At 33.1% G+C, this 23,410-nt stretch overlaps 1 protein-coding gene and 1 long non-coding RNA gene across 2 annotated transcripts; one reads left to right on the top strand and one right to left on the bottom strand.

Moving 5' to 3' along the window:
- Positions 1–10,664: 10,664 nt before the first annotated feature.
- On the bottom strand, positions 10,665–12,107 carry LOC110882823. The gene is made up of 3 exons (XR_002560238.2): positions 11,963–12,107; positions 11,388–11,437; positions 10,665–10,892 (listed from the first exon to the last, which is right to left on the bottom strand). It is a non-coding gene; the product is annotated as an uncharacterized LOC110882823 (long non-coding RNA).
- Positions 12,108–18,157: 6,050 nt separating this feature from the next.
- On the top strand, positions 18,158–22,056 carry LOC110885907 (mechanosensitive ion channel protein 10). The gene is made up of 7 exons (XM_022133639.2): positions 18,158–18,334; positions 18,463–18,498; positions 18,749–20,192; positions 20,278–20,398; positions 20,627–20,920; positions 21,047–21,249; positions 21,629–22,056. The coding sequence occupies exons 3-7, from the start codon at positions 18,763–18,765 to the stop codon at positions 21,888–21,890; spliced, it is 2,310 nt and encodes a 769-aa protein (XP_021989331.1). The 5' UTR covers positions 18,158–18,334; positions 18,463–18,498; positions 18,749–18,762; the 3' UTR covers positions 21,891–22,056.
- The last annotated feature ends 1,354 nt before the right edge of the window (positions 22,057–23,410 follow it).

The following is a 23,410-nucleotide window of genomic DNA, read 5'->3' as shown; positions in this document are numbered from 1 at the left end:
GGCGACCCGTAAAGCTCTCGAAAAGCTCCTTAAACTTCATTAAACCTGCATAATCACAAATCTAATTAAAAGTAGGCCATTCAAGATTAAAACTCATATAAAAACATAACATTACACCATTACGAGCACCGGTTTTCAACCACGTATCAGTTACACAGAATGCGAAACCTTGAGGATCTAGAAAATATATGCTTAGGACCATTGGGAACCCAGGTCCAAACTTGTAAAGGTTGTTACTTAGACACCATATCTGTTAACCCAATCGAACACCATTAACCTAACATATATGCCATTTCAGTTAGCAAAACAGAAAGTACTCGAAATTCTTTCGTTAACATCTTCACTTTTGCTTCTGGCCGTGTAGATGTTTGCATCTCTACTCCCCTTAAAGTAGTTGCATCGCTTTGATTTTCTTCGCTAAGAGCGAACACACATTTACTTCGATACTTAGTCATTACCTCATACTCATTGTTTCATCACTTGAAAACTCACATGTTACGCGTGTACCATCTGCTACGCATACGGCTTCATTTCGAACGCTTCATTGAAATTCGAATATTATGTTGCTAAATCTAACTACTGGTTTGTGATTCGAATGGCCTACATTATTGTAACGGTTGACTCTTTTGCTATCAAGTCAACACACTTTCTCGAAAACTTCTTTTGTTTCAAGATACATTCATGGTTTATTTTCATAACAATGCTGAGATTCCCCTTATTGGTACATACGTTTATTATCGGGTTACGCTGAAACTAAGTTTAATTGCTTGAACGTATCCATTTCGCATATTCAGTTTCAGACGTTATATGATGTATTGGGAGTGTCATATTCAAGCATTTTTGCAAAGATTCTTTCATTACGAGTCGTAGTAGATTCGGTTGATCTACGACTCCACTAAATCGTTTGATTGACTTCGACACCTTGAGGTGATATCTTCACAGAATTGAAGCTTGTGCTAATTGGGTTACTCACTTCATACACGGATTTAAATTATTTATTTGCTCTAAATCCGTCTCGTTTATCATAATTAAAGCAGCCTCAACACGGTTGTGTGTTAAGGCAAAGGTACATAGATTCATTTCATACCACGGTGTACCTCCTAACGATACTTTCATTGTCAATCGAATACCTTGCGGTACTTAATACTTTTCACCTTCGATCAAAAACAGTGGCTCTTTGATATTTCATATTCAACTGGAAACTTTACGACATTGTGTAAATCAAATCTTCAGATTGTCTCGGTACACGTTCATTTGATTTCAGGCACGGTAAACTTGTTGAGTCACCATTATTATTGAATCTCGTCATTACGACACCTTGTGGTGTCATTAGCTTGTGCTAATTATGGTCAACTGTTTCACACAAAACTACTTACACTTTTGTTTGACTGGTCATTTAAACATTTCTGATGCAACTACGTATTAAAACAATGGTACACCAGATTCGATTTTACCTCACTTGATGTATTTTCGCAATTCGAGAATGTCAGCACACAAATTCTTATCATTTACTCATTCGAAGGTTGACAGGTCATTTTCATCTCCAAGTTGTTGATTTTGAGTTCATGTAGCGGATGCTATGGCTTGTGAAAATCTGCATACTATGACCAATCATTTGAGAACCCTATTGGATAAAACCCCTTTGTGGAACCCCTGTAACTGGATTACACTAGATTATACGTCAATGCATCTTGTACCTTCGACACCAAATGCTAAAGGCACATACCTTCTAACCATTGGATTCATGTTGTTATATATTCTTGGACTCACCTGTTGTGAATAAGGGTTGATTCGGTTCAGTAATTATCCACCTAGGTATTATTCATATACATACAGGCATAATGAAACCCGAAGGAGGTAAGGTTGTACAAATTTCGAGGACGAAATTTTCTTAACGGGGGGAGAATGTGACAACCGTCAATTTGCATGCATCCGTACAATTAATTAATTTTAATTATGTGCTTAATGACTGTGCTTGATTACAACTGACACTTTAAACTGCTTACTAATTTATGTTACATACATACATGTGCATCACTTTACATACAGTCGCTCCACTTATCTCATACAGACTCTTAGTGACAAACCTGATGCACAAAGCATAGTTAGCACCGTGAGCGGATAACTCAGACACGTGCTGACAATGCCAGCACATAGACAGACACTATATTGAGGCCAGTATGAGCCAGGGACAAAGTATTACACTAGTATGGGTGTAGGGAAGTGAGGATCATAAGACTGTGTCACTAGGTGATAGCTTGAGTGCCGGAAAGTGCCTAAAACTCATTTTAATTACAGAATTCTGCATTTTCAGCAACAATTCAGCTTTTAACACACTCGTATTATACATAGAATTGACTAAAAGGTCCTGAACACTTTCCTAAGTGTTGGAAATTAAATTCGTTACAAAAAGATGCATAAAAGACACAATGCGGTACAATTTAACACTTTAACGGAACGATACTTAACCGAACAACCGGACACTACCCGGGACACCAAAATTTTGTCAAGAACATTACTTTATTATTTTTCACTAATTATGGTCTCAAGAATCCCCACACACTATAAAAATATATCATGCACTTACTACTTTAGAAAATATCTTAAACCTTCTAAATAATCACCTACTTATAATAAAAAATTACAAATAACCCCCTCTCTCTCTAATTTTCAGCTCAAGCTAGGGGCCCCACCTTAATCATTACAAATCCCCTACCAAATATTCCATCTATTTTGTGATTGGACCTCCTTTATTTGCTACAATTGCCAAGATATCACAATCATTACAAATAGGTTGGGCTAGATGTTTAATCTCATCATTTCACCTTCACCAACAAGTCACTCCACCATTTTCCTTCACTCTCTCTCTCCCTCTCGGCTGATTATATCCGCCACCACCACCATCACACCAACACTCACTCATTTGATCCACTATCAAGTCCAAATCAAGTGATAGAAGGAACCTTGTGAAGCTTGGAGCTTGGAATCTTGAAGAAACATCACCCCTTGCTTTCTCACGCCATTTTCATCATCATTTCTTGTTCACAAAGTTCATCCCTAGCCCTTGTGCTAGTTGTAAGTCTTCGATTTAACTCTTGAATCACTTCTACGTTGATTGTTCGAAAGATTGAAGTTAACGATTAACACAAGAACATAAAAGAGAATGAACTAGACAATGGACATAAACTTACATAAAATCTGGTTGGATTATGTTGGTATAAGCATGCATGTTGTTTGATCATTGATTTCTCGATAAACCCCTTGTTAGAACAATTGTTGATGCGTTTTAGTAACATATACACTCTAAGAAGCATGCTGATTGGTATTTTCAGCCAACTTCAACAGGCTATAACGGGATCATTATTAATCGAAAAACTGATTTTATGAAGCCCAAATTATGCATTTTGAAAAACCGATCAAATGGTACTGGAATCATAATTTTTCGATGTCGTTTACTATTTTTAAAGGACTGGTTTTGGACAGCAGGTCAAGCTGTGTTTTTACTGTAGAAAAAGTGTGTTGTATTCGGAGTCATAACTTAAAAACTGAGTAGAATTAACTCATGGAATTTTTACTGTAGATGGTCACTGCTGTCGCCGTGATCCTCCAACTGGAATTTCGTCAATCGGACTTACGATTAATTTTTAGTGAATTATTCCGTAGACTGCAATCAGAAAGTGACAAATCTGATTGCAGTCCGGTAAATGAATTTCTATAAAATATTGGTAATGAATTGGACCCCGATATTTTTACACAATAAAATTTGGATCGTATATGACCTTCTGTAAAAATTTGGGAATTTTTGGAATGAGTTAACTATTTTATTAAATTGCTCGAAAACAGTCCAGTTCTGATTAAAAAAGCTGAAGTGACATAAGTAGTATATTGCATGTCTAAATGTCGGGTTGGTTATTTGAGAACGATCTACGGGATATATGTAAAAGAAAATGATATGCTATTAAGCATGGACACCTCCATTTACAAAGGAGACCATGGCGAAATTTTCCGAAAATCCTAACACTTAGTAAATATTTTCTAGACAAGAGTTTACTAGTATATTTTCGACTATGTTTTTCAGACATAAAACTCGCCAATTTTTTTTTTTTTTGTAACAAAATACCGTTACTAGTATATTTTGGATGGATAACATTTTGATAAATGTGATTTATCACAACATATAACGTATTTATGAAACAAGTAGAAATATATTATTTTGAAAGCTATGATATATTTTCTTAGCAGACAAGGAAATATATATTATGGATGTGTTATTCTTGGATGAATAACCTGTTGTATATTTTTCTAAAGTGGGACTTAGGAATATATAATGTCAATACTTTAATCAGAAAATACATGTATAAATACCCTCATCTTTGGGAAGGAAATACGAAGCTAAAATACTTGAGAAGTATTAATACAGAATTATTGTATAAACAATTATTCCGAAGCTAAATATAATTGTTATAACTTGGAATAATACTAGGAACGTGACTCAAAAACGTAAATACAAAGGCAAGGCAAGGCACGGCCCGTTCGTCTAATAGACCATAGTACATTGTAGGGAGTCGTGTTTGTTGAGGAGACTTGAGTTACAAGCCCAGAAGACGCAATACTGTGAGTTCATGTCCCCCTTTTCTTTTAACTGTTTTCAGTTTTACAACTTCGGGGGTGAAATACATGTTACAAATTTACAGACGCTTTTATAAATGGTATGGTTAGCTTAAGGAGGGTTTAGACGCTTAGATCATGTGAATGAGTAGGTAGAACTTAAGGCCATTAATCCTCGTTGTAGGACCGAGGGACATGAGTGATAGATCTATTCGGGTGTAGCGAGCCCCACTCCTGAGTTCGCCGAGTAGACCATGTGGTGACTATGTGCCCGACGCACAAATCTGCTAGGTTTGAGTCTTCCTGCATCACTTCACACATATCAATGGCCTTGCAAATCATTGGTGATCTCTTTTTCCTTATTGCTACATACCAGGGACTTACATATATACAGACACATTTCAAAGGTTTATACATACATACAGACACATTACAAAGGTTTATACAGACACACTTACGCATGAACTCGCTCAACTTTTGTTGATTTTTCAAACTACATGTATTTCAGGGAACTAAAAGGATCTGGCGGGAGTATGCATGTGTCTACAAGCTGCGTGTTAAATAAAGGATGTCATTCGTGGTCATAGAGTTTAAAAGATGTATCCTATTCCTGGACGGGATACATGTTTCTAAGCTCAGGATTATTTAAAGTCTTTTGTTGAGTCCATGGGAACTCATTTGAACGTATTATGGTTTGTAACTAATTAGCGTCTATATTTTCAAGACAATGGTATTGTGGTATTACCTAAACTTTATTAATGAATGAAAATCTTTTGGTTTTATCATATAGCATTGTTATGATTGATTGCTATGGTATTAAGAAGTCACACCAAATAACCCACACTTCCGCAAAAGTCAGGGTGTGACAGTTATTGCCTACTGTTGTTGTTGATGGGTTCATATATTACTATTTGTTTGACCCAAGCAAATAAGAAGATTAAAGTACAAATTTTTATGGAAAAAAAATCTAAATATACATGGATAGTATCTACCTCCAGACTCCAAACATCACTGAAAATGTGATTAAGGTAACTAAATAAAGAAGAAGATTCATTCTTTAATCAAAGTATAATCAAACACATCGCTAACGAATAAGTACAATTCTTTAATAATTGATTAGTATACGAAAAATAAAACTACACACACTTATAACAACAGAAACAAATAAAAATAATATAGGAAGTAACTAACTTGCTTCTATGATTGATTCAAATCAAATCGAGCTGATTGTAAGCAACATACGTGTTCTTGATAACTTGTAAAGGATGTGTTTGATTGATATAAAACAATAAAATTGAGTATGAAAATGTAGAGGGTTTAAATAAGTTATATTAGAGGGAAAAAGTGTAAGACCCTTTACATTTATTTACTATATAATGTATTTAAATGCAGTTTTGATCCAATATCATTTATTTACTTGACATTCATAAAGCATTCAAAACATTTAAACGATGTTTACCAAAGTTTAAACCATACCGTTATTTCAACACATACTTAACTTGCTAAAAACATTTAACAATATTTATCAAAGTATAACAAAACATCACGTAGGTGTTTAGTAATTAACGACATAGTTTCATTTCGGAAGCTTCATCATGTGTGCGTGTTCGGTTCAAAACTAGCTTGATCTTCATCCAAAATTTGATTCAGTTACACATATGCCAAACACCCAAATTTTTGTTAGTTATGATAGATAAAACTTGTATAAATAAGTTCATCATACTAAACAAATAAACAGCAACAATATTGCAGAGTTTCTACTTCGTCGCGGGGCGCGACCGAGAAGGACTAAGTCGTCGCGGGCCGCGAGAACCCTCACGTGATGCGACAGTGTGACTGGTTCCTGTCGCGTGGTGCGACACACTGGTTTTTCCAGCGAGTTTGTTCTAAAACATGCACATTTCCCAGCTATGATATCTTTTACGAAAATGGACATAACTTGTCCGATATTGATCCGAATTGGGTCACGTTTCTTCCTACGTGATTGTAATTCGACCCTCTATAACATAGAATCAAAATCCAACATCTGAATTTACAACTTTCTTAAATTTAAGCTTTCGACTTATAATAATTTTAATTTATTTTGACCCGTTTAAGTTTCAAACATCACTATTGTCATTTGTCCCAAATAGTTTTCACTTTTACACTAGCCTTACAAAATGAATATTTCCTATTTGTAAGGCATTAATCATAACTTTCTACATCCGTTATGAATTAAATGAAATACTTGTTCGACCCATTCGACTACAACTAGTCGAACCTTTATTTCTCAATTTCCTTCATATGAAACATTGAAGTTTTAGTCATACTCAAACTGAGTTTTTGACTATAGACCTGCATTTCCTATTCTCGGATAATGCATTTTATGACTTTTTACCCATAACCGGGTATAATTTCGGAGTCATTTAGCATGAAACCTTTCCGGTTTGCATCAAGACTCACAATTGACCCATCTGGTCTTTTTAACGATATCCATCACTTTCACATAACTAAAATATCATAACTTTAGTTGTTTTGACCCGTTTGGTTTCACTAGCGACATCCATCACTTTTTATCTACCAAACATTCGTTATTCGAGTCATTTTGACCCGTTGAACATTATAGTGGAATCCACCACTTCTACGCTTTTACTTATCACTATACTCTAGTGATTTCAGTCGGTTAGTACATACGGAATCCTCCGTTTTAGTAATAACCAAACTTTATAACGATTTAATTATTATTCAAATAACTAAACATAAGATACTAATGAAATTTTACGAAGCATATAGCCGCGTACCTTTTAAAGCTTTCCACTTATTTCAAGTTCATTCAAACATTTTATCAAACATCTTATGTGCGAAATTATTATTCTAACACTAACAAATTCATGATGAATAATTTTAACCATGTTAATTCATCATATTCAAGATTTGATGTCACATATCCACCAAGAACATCTGGAAATATATACTAACCCTTAAATAACTTCAATTTATCACTATCATAAAAGGATTCATCTTTTTTAATCAAAACCCATATACTACATACATGAAAATTCATCAACTCAAGTGATTATGATTCAAAATCATCTAATTCTTATCTAGGGCTTGTTCCTAGACTTGTATTCTCCTTAATTTAGCCATAACATGAATCAATTCTTCAACAATTTCAATTATGAGAATTCCAGAATAATCAAAACATCACCACATATCAAATTTACACATACCTTGTGATCTACTAAGTATGAGGATCACGAATTCAGCTTAGAATCGATTGAAATTCTGTTTCTCTCTTTGATTTTGAGTAGAATTTGGTGAATTAGGGTTTTAAGAATAAGGATGTTGGCTCCTGGGTGTTTGGTTGAACTCAATAACACACACAAAGTGTGTGTTTGATATTATCCAGTGTTTTAAAAACAACTTTCAATTATTAACCAATTGGCCCCTCTAGTTTTTAGAATATGTAATTTGATTAGAAACCCTTGATTCTCCATATTTTATATCTCATATTTAACTAGGTTAATCATCACTAGTTTTAATTTCACTATTTTATTTTTGATAATGATAATTATACATGTATCCACACATATATAATTTAATATTTTAGGGGTGTTACAAAAAGTTTCCTTTAGTGTAAAAATATTTAAATTTTAAAATCCCGTCAACTATCATAGTTACCAAAGATAGTTTTGTTATTTCTGGTATGTTATAAATCACTACTAATCAAATCTCGGATAATTTTGATAGTTGATTTTATCACATTCGGAATTAGATATTGATAAAAAAAATTATGTCTCGATTGATTATTTAATCCTGTTTTTGAAACTTTATTTTATTCACATTCGAAATTATATATCTAGTTGCATTCTCTATTATGATTATGATGATTTTAAAACTAATAATTTTATAATTAATAAATACACAATAAACATAGAATATTTAATTTGTAACACATCGGGAACAAAATTATTTAACATTAATACAACCTATAATTCTATAATTAGTATTTAAATAACCAATATGAGATATATATAGATACGTATTCATATTATATATTTTTAGATATATAACCTATAATTCTATAATTGGTATTTAAATAATATTTTAAAAGTATATATTATAGAAATGAAATTTTCTTTCATTGAAAAAGGTTCAAAGTAGAATCAGAACCTAAATCATCATTTTCGTTAGTGTTCAAATAAATACGTTTACAATATTTAGTAACATAAACAAACATTAAATGTATTATAAAATAAAGGTATTCATAGATATCAAAGTTGAAAAATGTCAAGGAAAAATGGAAATAAACACTACCAAATAACAAACTCATGCTTTTATATTAAAAATGAAAAAAATCAAACAATGTTAATCCATTTAATGTTAACATAATCTTTTATTTTAAAAGTTTACTTTACTAATTATGTCAAAATTTAGAAATTGTTATATAATACATGTTTTTAATGAAAATTGTTTTGACATTAAAGAAATATTATGAGAATGAAATTCAAATTGTATGTAATTGAAATTAATTGACATAAATTGTATCAAGTTCTTTTGAATTTAATGATAAAAGAAATAAACAATTATATGTTTTACTAATCTTCAAATGTTCATTTAATTAATACAACTTTGTTCATAACTACCAACATGAAGTAAAATGGAAACATTATTTCAAAGTAAAACAAAGCAAAAATAACAATACAAAATGTTATTCGTCAACATGTATCAGGAATCAATAACGTTACACATATATTGTTATTCATTAGGAGGTATATATTTCGAATATGAAATCGACCATCCGGTTTTTCTATACGTATGTCATTTATTTACTATGAATTTTGAATAAGTTATGAAGAATAAATATATAGTAAATGGTAAGATCAACAAAAGGAATTAATTTTGTATACCATAAATAATGTTTCTATTCTTGCTAAATCGGTAAGTTATTTAAATCTAACTATAGAAGGGAATTTAGGATTAAGAAGAAGAAAAGACTGTGAATGATTTTGCCGCTCAAAACACATGAATGAGTGATATTACATTGCCAAGTGACGATAATAGGTCTAAATTCATGGCAAGTGGTATAAGTTGGTTTTTTTAGTATAGTTAATGGATTCATGCACACATACTAGTTTATCTATCAACATTGATTATGGTGAATGCACTTCTTTTGATATTTGTATATTACTTGTAAGATTACCCGCGTTATGCCACGGGTCTTAGTCGACATCTATTTTGGTTTAATATAACATCCGAAAGAAATGTGCTCAAAAGAATATCTACACATGTTTTACATTGTCCGAAACCCATAAAAATAAATTTAAGTTGGACAGTGTGATGGACAACTTTTAAATTAGTTGTAAATGGAAACGTAAACGCTATCTAAAATATGATTCCCAGCTTCAACTTCAACGGTTTCACTAATAAGGACACCCCCTAAGGCCCAACATGCATTGGCGATCGAGTGACCTTTTTATTTAAATTGTCCACGACATTGAAGTACAGTTTAACTTGACTGTTAGACAAAAAGCCGTTTTCGAGTGTCTACGAGCACCACATGCACAAGATTTTCTTCTTGCTATACCTATAGATGGTTTAGGCCAGCATATGTCACCGGCTGAGTCTCGTACTATCCTTAAGTATCACCTCATGATTCCATTATTTCTAGTTAATGAGATATGTCCTATTTACCATAAGGCGTGTTTGGATTCTTTTGGGGAGCATGCAGTTCATTGTAGAGAGCTCTTGGGGTTCAAGTACCAACATGATTTGATTAGGGTTGTCCTTTTTGACATATTCAGGCGCGCTGGTATTTCTGCTAAGAAAGAGGCACCCATTAATTTTTTAACTAACCCATTGGAAGGGAGATAAACCCTTAGACCAGCCGACATTTTGGTCTTTGGATGGGTAGGAGGAGAACATGCGTGTGTTGATCTAACGCCCACATTTTAACATTCGAAAAATAAAGTAATAACATATATTTTTTAACAAAAATTGGGCATGCCCCGTCCGTAACATGAGCAAATCCCTGTTTTGGCAAACTTCATTTCAAGTAAATTAATGACACTTTCAAAAGACTTAACAAAACCATAGCATTACTTTTAAATATCTACCAACATCTAGAAATTTTTTTAAAAGATCTAACAAGTCAAACTTCAAAAGTCTAGCTACTAAACAAACTAGTTACAACAAAAATACTTTTTGACCATAAACATTGTTACAAAAGTAGCGGAAGTGCATATAGGCGAGATTCATATGGGTGCTCGTTCCAAGTCGCCGAAGCGATTAAGTTGAGGATTTACCTACATCAACCACAAAATTTATTTCGTCAAATACATTACTATTAATACAATAAATCGAATTAATCCGTTTCATACTTTCACTTCTTTCATACACTTTCTTACCCTATGAAACGGGTCAAAACATACCATCTCGCAATCAGATAAATCATGCCATTCATTGACCCGTTGAAACGGGCAATTGTAAACTTACATAAACATCCATTCGGTTCGTTTATAACGAATCGAATACGTGTATTTCATTACTATTACATACATCACTTTTCAACCCGTTTATAACGGATTTAATTTATTTCCTTCCTTTTTGCATCACTATACATACCTTCGACTCGTTTATGACGAGTCGACTTCAATATTCATCCATTCATAAATATTCACCAATGACCCGTTCACAACGGGTTAAGCTACTTACTTCATATTCATACTAAACCATTATTGCCTAAGCTTTTATACAAAATATTGAACAACCAAATAAAGTTGAGTTCGAAATACACTTACCTCGATCTTGTGCGTTTTCCATTTTCCTAGCACTTGTTCTTCCTTCACGCCTACATTAACATGTTCATTCTATCATTTAGTCCATCCGAACATCATTTCATTAATTACATAGTTTATTTTATGGCAACATTATCACAATTTTCCGAATTTCGCATATATGTTCACTTAAGCATTTCATCGAACACTTGGCGGGTTTCGCATTAGTAGGACACTAAACACATATGTTCTAGGACATAATTTAACCAGTTCTTCTAGCAAATCATAAACAATCAATCAAGCCATATGATACTTTTACTCCATATCAATTTATCTAGTGTTAATACATCACAATCAAGATTAAACATCAATATTTCAAGGTTTTACATAGCTACTTCTATTATCTTGATTATCCTACATTTATGAAGATCTCATACAAAAATGGCCTTATGAATCAAGATGTTCAAATCATCAAAATCAAACATAAAACTTATTCTACATAGCAATTCCAACTTCCAATAACACCTATCATAACATAATCTCATGATTGGGTTGAAACCCATTTCCTTCAATGTACCAAATCAAAGAATTGGACTTACCACTTCAATAAACAGGGTTAGATGTTCGAAAATATGAGTTCATGCATTAGTTTTCCTTGGAATTTCTACTGAATTTGATGTATGTGATGAAACTAGGGTTGCCCCTTTGCTCCTGCCTTTGTTCGATCGACCAGAGACACACAGTGTGTGTCTTTGATTTTTAACTCTTTTAATCTTTTGAGTTTTCAAAAGTTACACCTTTGGCCCTTCTAATTTGTTCACTTATTTGATTTAAACATTTTTCAATTCATTACTAGAAGTTCTAACATTCCCATTAACTAAGTTAATTTTTTTTAATAAACTTAACTTATATTTAATAAACCTTTTTGGGGTGTAACATATTCAAGCACAACTTTCATCCCCTCTACACAAGAGTCATTCTTACTTAACTTAGTTAGTCAACTAAAGTTATTTTATTACATACAAATACATTTAAAGGCACGATAATCAATTACGCATTTTGGGGTGTTACAGTTGATTTAACAGGGGTTTCTCCGCTTGTGGGCTTAGGGAGCAGTGCTTTCATGGTGGGTCATGCTGCTTCGGGCAAAGTGACCAAACACGAGAAACCGTGACGTGACTTGACAACCAACACATGTTTATCCCATTTAGTTTTGATACTTTTGGCTTCTTGACGCCAGAGGCTGTGGATCTACTTAGTAGAGTTAAAAGGGTCATGCATAGTAATGTTATGACACCAAAATCTATAGACGTAGTTTTTAAAAGACTTAATTTTGCTATTCAAAAAGGGGTAGCGGCGCAACTAGTTGCCCGTTTACCATCTATCTCGATGTAAACAAGACGTACAGTAAAAAGAAAGCGACATCATATTCTTTATGTAAGATGGCTGTGATTACTATTTGAATACTATTTGTAAATACAACTTTAATGAAAATTTACGTCGAAACATAAACCAACATGAATTTATACCAACACGCGCATCAAAATAAGCACGTAACAAAATATTTTTTTTAAGTTAAAGAATGACACGACATGTTGTGACGGTTTCGAAATGTAAAATGACTCGAATTTGTACCTTCACGTATTATATTTGACCCAACTCATTTTCGGAAAAAATAGAATTTACGTCAATACGTAGACCAACCGAAAAATCTACACAATAATACGCATAAAAACATATTATATTTGACCAAACTCATTTCTAGGAAAAGTTTACATTGAAATGTAAATCAACTTGAATTTATACCGACACGTACATAAAAATAAACACATAAAACTCGATTACAAAGTTTTTAAAAACGTTAAAGGATTGTACGTATCAACAGTGAGCGAAACGAAACTAGAACATTAACTCAGGGGTATCCCAATTTTTTTTCACAATGCAATCGTACAATATTAAAAAAACGACAATAAATAAATAAAGTAAAACAAATACCTAATAGATTTGTCATCTTCTTTTTTTCATAGCTTGAAATCGTTCTATCACATCGTCGTCTTTTACTTCACGTAAAAAATCCTTTTCGGCCGCACAAACTACAGCATTGTTCAAATATTCAGGGCCCATTCGATTGCGTAAATCCGTCTTGACAAGCTTCAATTTCGAAAAACATCTTTCAACGCTTGCGGTTGCAACCGGTAAAAGCAAAGCTAGCTTCACTACCCGATAAACTGAAGGACAAGAACTACGCGTTCCCGTTTCAACCATAACACGCGCAAGATCACTTATTCCATTCACGTTTGCAAATTTATCGTCATTGCTTATAGTGTGACGAAATGAGCAATTGGGATTTGGGCTTATTATTTTCAATTGATTGTATCCTCGCAGTTGTGTCGTGCCATGCATTAAAACTTCAGAGCAATTGGGTAATTATTTACAATCTTTAATTATTTTGGGCTAACATATTGGACAATTGGACTTATTATTTACAATCTTCAATTGATTTGGGCTAATATATTGGGCAATTGGGATTTGGGCTTATTATTTTCAATTGATTTGGGATTACGAACTTTTTCTAGGGGTGTCCTCGTAGTTGTTCAGGGGTATCCTTTGTATAAAAACCAAAAAAAAAATTACACTACCGATAAAAAGTTGAGCCGTAGCCCATGCTACGGCTCGGTATACATAAGGTCCGTCCATGCATATCAATGTTGAAAGTTGAGAGGTAAAAATATTAAGAAAACAAAAAAATAAGTTAAGGCGTAAAGGTAAAAAAGTCAAAATAGCAAGTTACTATTCACCAAGAAAACAAAAAAAATAAGTTAAGGCGTAAAGGTAAAAAAAGTTAAAATAGCAAGTTACTATTCACCACACTTGATAATTGTGGTATAGATAATAATAATATTATAAAAGTAACTTGTATAAAAACATTTTGATAAAGTAATTTGATTATACAATAATATAGAACGAACGCATAGAAAAAACACACGTGATATCGTAGTTTACTAACTCGTACCTTTTATTATACATTTAATCAAAATGCTATAAACATATTGTTACTTTTCTTATTGTCAATTTATAAAATCGTCTAGCGTTTATGTTAAGTTTCACGAGATTTAAGTTAGTCCTGATTCTTACAGAATACCACATGAGTTTCTTCACCAACTACCATGTTTTTTACGTTCCCCTCAATCCATATGCTACTCTACTACTCGATCGACTGATTAGCTTATTTGGTTCTCATATAAAACGTACACAAAAATATACAATTTTTTCAATATTTACATACATATGCCTTATCTAAAAGCAACTTGGAGAAGTGCTCGTTTGCCTAGTTCTACATTAACCATACATGTTTCCTTCATAAATCTCATTAACAATGATGCAAAGTAATTCCACTTAATAAAGTATGGGTATAATAACATATGCGTTATTTTGAAAATACCACTTCTAGAGAGCACATACCTTTAAATGTATGATATCGACGTTATCTACATATTATTCTTGTTAATATATATTCAATGAATATACATAAATATAAGATAATACATGTAATAAATAAATGTCAAGTATCTCACAAAACTAGCATATGCTAGTCGAATACTAGACTCATTACCTTATTTGGTACTCACAAAAATATTACATGCGATATACAATTCTTTCGATGTTTACATACATACACCTTATATAAAAGCACCATGTAGATGTGCTTGTTCACCTTGTTCTATATTAGCCATACATGTTTCCTTCATAAATCTCATTAACAGTGATGCAAAGTAATTCCACTTAATAAACGTATGGGTATTATGACGGATACGTTAATTTGAAAATATCCACTTATAGAGAGCACATACCTTTAAAGGTATGATATCGACATTATCTACATATTAATCTGGTAAATATATATTAAATAAATACACACAAATATATATTAAATAAATGTAATACATGGCTGATATCTCACAAAACTAACAAAATAATGTATTATTTATATTTATTTTGTAATTAGCTGATTATGCAAAGAGTTAAAATAAATAGAATGTAACATAGTTTTACATGTTCTAATTAAAATTTTATTTGATGATGACCGGAAACGATCAATATTTTTTTTTACTTGAGATGAATAGATGATCTCGATTTGAGATGAAGATGAGATTATGATAAATAACATATACATGTAAGAGTATTCGGTGTGTTTACGGCAAGTCCACATCTTGCCACATGCATGTCACCATTTGCTTCATTGCCGCATTAGATGGTGTGTATTTACTTTGATTGCTCAACATGCCTTGCTTTTGATGTCCTACTTGGTTCATTTACTTTGTATTTTTCGGCAAGTGAAACATGCCGTCAAACCACATTGCTTCACTTGTCAAATTCCACATAAATACTGCATAGGATCAATTTTACATGCTTCGCTTGCTAAATTGATATTGATTCACAGATACCCTCCACCCTAAATAACGTAATCAATTATGTGTGGACTTAGTAACACATACAATTTCTAGCTTTTAGATTTCTTGAAAAATAATAATTTTTATTTGGTTTCGAAAAATTGACATCCATCACAACATTCGATGATCACATCAAATATTCTGGCAATATACCGGCAAACTTTAGTGGTGATGGATCCAACTGACGCACAATTCCATCTTTTCTTCCGTTCGCAATGCAAGCTATTCGATTATATGCCTCAATTGATGCGTCAATTTTTATCTTTTGACCCACCAAGTTTCTTGGTGGCTAATGTGCGGAAAATGATTAAACTTTGGCACAAATGGTATGAATGTTTGTTGAATTATTTTTAGAAAATAATCAGTTTATTTGAATCACAGTTAAAATAAGTTTCTATACGTTTTTATAATGCATATATTAACTTTATAATATACACATCACCTCTTTGGAATTTCAGAACAAAGTGAAGTTTGACATATGTATTCTAGAGATATAAATAAATGGGCCACACAGTGATATTGGGTCAAGAGTCAAAATGATTACGAGGTCACCAAACTATTAGAATTCAGAAATCACAACTCATAGCTTATTATGTTTTAAATGATATTACAAGTTACTAAAATATCAATTTACTTTTTTTTTAACGACAAATTTGGATTACTGACGGACCATTGGAGTATCATCGTGTGACGGACCACTGGAATATCATCGTCACCAGCGGAACCACCCGATCATATCCATCTCCACTAGGCATAATGCCTATACACCAATTCAGCAAGAAACCCAATAAATATGGAAAAACCCACTTGTGGGAATCGAACCCAGGACCTATTGGTCCCAAAGTCTTATCCCACCCTCAAGATGCCACTAGGCCATAAAGCCATCGACAAAATATCAATTTACTCATAATCAAAATCTCAGTAAAACTTCTTGTGAAATTATATGATAACGTATCTTCTCAAATTGATAATAGTATTCAAAGGGGCAACTTGAGGTTGTTTCTATATCATATTTTTTAAACATATATGTACGTTTGGAACCAAATTAAAAAGGTTAAATAATTCACAAAGGCAATAAAGGTTTTGGGTTCAAGTCCAACAGAATGCGGAGAATAAAAGAAATTTATCATTAGAAAATGGATTAAAGTTAATAACCCTTCTTTAATTGTAAAATAGGAACCAAATTAAAAAAAAATGGGTTAAAGTTAATAACCCTTGTTTAATTATATAAACAATATTATGAGAAAAGAAATGTACAAACTCGAAATTAGAAAATAATCTTTTAACATTATATAAGCAAAGTAGTAAGTAGGTGGCCCAGTGCTCTTGGACTTTCTGTCCAAAGAATGTAATTTTCTTAAATAATATAAGGTTAAGTGGTGGTTTAAATTCTTCTTATTTTATTTAAAAGAACCATTATTTATACTTAATTATGTTGTCTCAAAGAAAATGATAGATATATATTATATGATATCCAGACAATTCTTATAGTATACAATATATAAGAGCTTTGTGATGTACCACTTAAATAAATTTACTTTTGATCATATCTATGTTTTATGTTCTATGTATGTTATGTATGTTGATAACTGATATAAAACAAAATATACATTTAAACCTATTTTAAATTAAGCCAATTACTCGTAGAAAAAAAATTATCTTGTTAAACACTTAAAATTCGTTAACATTTTATTTATTTTAAGCCCATTAACACTAAAACTTATTTTAAATTAAACTCATTACTCTTTTACTCATCAACACCCATTAGTAAAATTTAAATTCATTTAAAAGTGGCCAAATAGGGACCCGTTTTACTCTACGCCCCAGACATAATTTTTTTTAAGGATTCTTATAGACGGCCCTGATTTAAGAGTTTTAAGTAATAGATTTAAGCTTTATGTTATTATTTTTGTAATAATGTTGGGTTATAAGACTAACGCTCTTTAAGTTTTCAATTAAATTTAGGTAAAACGACTAAAATGTCTCTTTCCTTATGATTTATAGAACAATTGTGTTACGTGTTTTATCGTAATCCTACCAATAACTTTACTATATATGAGATCTTGCTAGATACACTTATTATCACCGTAAGTAAATAAATAAAATAAAATGTAGATCATGCTATGCTATAGGAACACCCCATCCCTTTCACAAAACACTACACACACCCCTACCATCACGGTGCATTTCCTGTACGAACGCATAAAAGCACTATCGAAAAATTGTGTTACACTTTGAAATAGAAAAAAGCACGTGTGATCTCAAGAAAATATTCCATGCTAACCACTTTCGGTTTCATCCTCATTATTATATATATTTACATATGTTCATTCTTGCAACTTATTATTCTTCTCAACAAGTTTCAAGTTTAAGGTTTCTCCTTATTAAAGTGCAAAAGTTGCACCCAATCTTTTCAACATCTCATTATTCATTTTTTCTGAAATACCCATCTCTATTCATCCTCCATTTTCAGACCCACAAGCTCATCAGCTGCAACTGCATGTGCACATGTTTGCCAGTGTGAGTTTTATTTTTTATAATTTATAATTTCTATATATCTAGGACACCTTTCTTTATATAAATAATCTCCCTTTTTCTGGGAAAACTAACCCTATTTAACTAATCTTCATCATAATTTTCTTGTAAAGAGCAAATGGTAGAAGTGATATCTGATTCAGTTTCAGGTAACATATTTCTTGTATATATTTTTTTTCATGTGTGTGTGTTTGATGAAGGCTTTTAATTATTGTTTTTGAACTTGATATATATATATATATATATGTTAGTTAGAGGTGTAGTTAGTGACTTTCTGATGGAATCTAGGAAGCATTTATTGTGTTATTTGTTAGATTCTTTAAGCTACTACAGATGTTATATGTTTCATTCATGTTGTTTAAAAAGTCAAACATTGACTTTGTGTACTGTAAAATCTAGGGTTTTGACTTTGAATGGATGTAAATGGTAAAAGATCAGTAACAGGGGAGATAAGCATGACAGAGAACAAAAAAGGTGGTGATGTGGTGGTGACAATCTCTAGTGAAGAGAGAGATTTGAAAAGTGTAAGAGGTGTTACTGAGTCACCTCATAGAAAGTCAGTTGATTCACATCCTGAACATGCAGTTTTTAGTCCCAGCCCCAACAGGCCTCCAAGAATCCCCAATCCCGAAACGCTAACCAGGCGAAAAACGTTAACCAGATCGGTTTACTCCAAGCCGAAATCGCGGTTTGGTGAACCGTCGTCTGTGATCGATCACAGCATGTTGGATAATATGCATGAGCCAGTTGTCCAGACATCAAACTCACCTTCACCTATAAGGATTATGTCAAATCGGGCCTCGCCTACAGCAGCAAGCAACACTGCTGCTTCTCCACTTGGTACACCGTCGAGGGAGACGACGAGAACGATTTCCATAACTCCGAAGACTCCGTTAATGGCCTCACCTGGAGGTGCAGGGGGGGTTGATGAGGAAGAAGAGATTTATAAGAAGGTGAAGATAAGAAAGAAGCTAGAGTATCAGAGGGTTAGGATGAAAGTTCTGTTTGAATGGATAGTGTTTCTATTGCTTTTAGGTTGTCTAGTTGCTAGCTTGACGGTTAACGAGTTGAAGCGTTATAAAATCTGGAGCTTGGAGTTATGGAAATGGCTTGTGCTCAAAACGGTCATCATTTGTGGTATGTTAGTTACCAATAAGCTTATGCATTTTATCGTGTTGTTGATAGAATTGAACTTCTTGTTGAGGAAAAAGGTGTTGTATTTTGTTCACGGGTTAAAGAAGAGCGTCCAAGTATTGATTTGGTTGATTGTTGTTCTTGTTACTTGGACATTATTGTTTAATTGCCAACATGTTGAAAGATCAAAAACCGCCACCCGAGTTTTGGATTATGTTACTTGGACTATCGTTTCCTTGTTGGTTGGTGCGGTTTTGTGGCTAATAAAGACGTTATTGCTTAAAATCTTGGCGACGTCATTCCACGTCAGCAATTTCTTTGATAGAATTCAAGAATCAATCTTTCTTCAGTATGCTCTTTTAACGCTATCGGGCCCACCGGTTATGGAATCCTTACAAATGGTTGAGGCGAGTACAAGCACGAGTCAATTGAGTTTTCAGGTGAAGAGAAAAGGAAAAGAAGCGAAGACGAAAGAAGTGATTGATGTAGGAAAACTTCATCAAATGAAAAGAGAAAAAGTGTCTGCTTGGACTATGAAAATGTTGGTTGATGTGATATCGAGTTCTGGGCTCTCGACGTTTTCTGGCGAACTTGAAGAAAGTGCTTATGATGGGCCGAGTGAATCTGCGGATAAGGAAATTACTAATGAGATGGAAGCAATTGCTGCTGCTTATCATATTTTTCAAAATGTTGCTCAGCCTGGTTCTAGGTAATAACATCTACATTCACAAGACGTTTAAATATGTTTCGTTTATTGATAATTTATTAGCAAATGTTATATGTTCATAATGTAGATACATTGAAGATCTGGATTTAAGAAGATTTATGATCAAGGAAGAAGTAGATATTGTGTTTCCATTGATCGATGTGGCTGATAAAGGACATATTGATCGGAAAACATTAACAGAATGGGTGGTAAGACTCTAATCTTGGAATACAGTTAGTTATAGATTTGAAGTAACCATATGAGCTCTAGTACTAACAATAAAAGAAAAGTACTTACTTTCTTACATGTTTCACAAATCCCACATGAGATCCTATGAACATAAGTACATAACCTCACAAATAGAAGAAAAAGGTGAAAAACTGTGAATCGTTACAGGTTACACACTGAGGTTCATGTAACTTTGTGACTTCATGCAGGTAAAGGTTTACAAGGAGCGGAAAGCATTAGCGCATGCTTTAAGTGACACGAGGACAGCAGTAAAACAATTGGACAAGCTTGTTACAACTGTCTTGATTGTTGTAGTTTTCGTTGTGTGGCTTCTTTTAACAGAAATCGCTTCAACCAAAGTACTTGTTTTACTCTCATCCCAGCTTGTCGTAGCTGCTTTCATATTTGGAAACACTTGCAAGACCATTTTTGAAGCTATCGTGTTTGTTTTCATAATGCACCCATTTGATGTTGGTGACCGTTGTGTTGTTGATGGGGTTCAGGTACCATATGCACATTTTATGTTGCTTATACTCTCCTCCCCATAAAAGTTGCAACATTTACCTTTTCGGGTTCTGAAATTTTTCAATAATGATGAACTATCTAATGGAGTATTTGTTATATGACAGATGATAGTTGAAGAGATGAATATCCTAACAACGGTTTTCTTGAGATATGATAACGAGAAGATATATTATCCCAATGTGGTTTTGTCTACAAAGCCCATTAGCAATTTCTATAGAAGTCCAGATATGGGAGATGGTGTGGAATTCTCTATTGATTTTGCAACATCTTTTGCGCAAATCGCGCAATTGAAAGAAAAGATAAGAAAGTAAGTTGATACACAATAGTTTACATACATCCTACTCATAGTTGTCAATAGCGGATTGTGGTCAATAGCGACAACCTACCTATATAAGCTATGTAGCGATAGCGACAAAATAGCGCCTTCTATTTCATGTTTAGCGATAAAGTAGAGAAACAGAAAAACACATGTTAAAAGACCAAACCTGAGGTATCGAGCACAAGAGATGAGAAAAAAATGAAAAAAAAATTAACAAAATATAAAAATGTCGCTATTTATTTATACTATACAGCGACATAAGACCTATACGGCTATACGATACGTTGCGCGCTATAGCTGCTATTGACAACTATGATCCTACTTACATGATTATAAGAACATGAATGATATTATGACTTATGGTTAGGTATTTGGAGAAGAATCCCCAGTTATGGCACCCAAATCACAGTTTAGTTGTGAAGGAGATTGAAAATGTGAACAAGATAAAAATGGCCCTTTATTTCACTCATACCATGAATTTTCAAGATTTTGGTGAAAAGAACAGGAGAAGAAGTGAATTGGTGTTAGAGCTAAAGAAGTTCTTTGAAGAGCTAAATATCAAATGTCATCTCCTTCCCCAAGAAGTTCATCTGCATCATCCGGAAATAACATCCGGGCATACCAAATAATCACAAAACTCGTGTTTAAAGGTCTATATTTCTTTCTTTCTTATGTATGATATTTAAAAGCCACAACTTTTGATTCTCCATGTAGTTCAATAGAATCTAAGATACCAGAAGAAGGGAGAATCTTGTGAACTAGAACTTTGTGACAATGACAATAAGTATATAAGCACTCTTAAGAATATAAAGTACTATTAAATAGTTAGCAACTTAAGGGTTACATAACTACAAGTATTAAGTAGTTTTTAGTAATGTGTAGCCCATTCTTTATTTGGTTCTATATAAATGTATGTGATTGTTGTTGAACATTGACAATGGAAACATCAATTTCACATAACACAAATCCTTTTCCCTAGTCTATGTCATTATCGGCTAGTTTTGTTTCTCTTTGCATTTTATTTTCTTCATGGTATTAGAGCTTCAAACGCTCTAGAGGACCAAAACCTTTTCGACTTATGTTTCAAGTTTCATTCATTACAAATCAGGTATAACCGGTTCAAATCAGGCGTCGACTTACGTCTAGAGTACCAAAACCTTGAATTTTAATAACCGGCTCAAATCAAGCGTCGACCTTGAATCTTAAAAATTGTGCAACAATAATATGCTTTTAGGGCAACAAGATCTACTCTTTGTTTTTTCTCCTTTAAAACAGCAAACATGTGCAAATATACAAAGTAACAATCAAAGAATCAAATAATCCTGAGCCAATGAGGTAAGTTGAGCCAATTTCGAGTAATGGGGCAGTTCAAGTTGGGTTGATTAATTCGAGTTATGGATTAGTACGGTTATTTGGTTAAGTTAATTAAATGAGTTATATTTGGTTTGTGTATATATATTAGGGGGGTGGGGTGGTCACTAGTGATAGAATTCCATCACTCACAAGCATCCAATCAAGTTCCGCCATGTCATCAACCATTTCTTCATCACTCACAACCTTTTTTAGTGGCAATGGTCATCACTCACCACAACACCCAATAATTTCCCCCCAACCAACAATTCCTCTCACAAAATCTTGCCATCACGCGTTGAAAAAATCACGCGTTAAAGATATTTGCATGTTCCACGCGTTATAAACAACTGGTGGCGGTGGGAATTGTTATGTTATCACGCGTTGAAATATGCTATCACGGAAGTTTAGCGCACCGCCCCCACCTCTCTTACAAGAAGATTTTTTAGCTCAAGATTTCTTTTGTATCATTCTAATTATGTTATGCATTATTCTTTTTTATTATTGATTTTTATTTTTATTTAAAATTAATTGAACATGTCAAAGTTGCACCTTAAGAATCCATATGCTACAAATGAACAGCTCAAAGATTATGGCTGACTTGTCTAGGGTCTTTACAAATTACAATGGCTGTAAGTATATAGATATGTGATTGCACTTGATTTAAGTCTCTTCTGTTTCTATACAAAATCTAAAATCCTCCGATGATCCGTTGCTAATTATCCATTGGTCACATACGCACATTTGTAATAACTCAGTTAAAGTTGTCGGTAAATACATTACCCATGTCATGTACAAC

Source organism: Helianthus annuus, chromosome 10, assembly GCF_002127325.2.
Source record: "Helianthus annuus cultivar XRQ/B chromosome 10, HanXRQr2.0-SUNRISE, whole genome shotgun sequence".
NCBI classification, from domain to species: Eukaryota; Viridiplantae; Streptophyta; class Magnoliopsida; order Asterales; family Asteraceae; genus Helianthus; species Helianthus annuus.
This window is presented reverse-complemented; position numbering and strand designations above follow the sequence as displayed.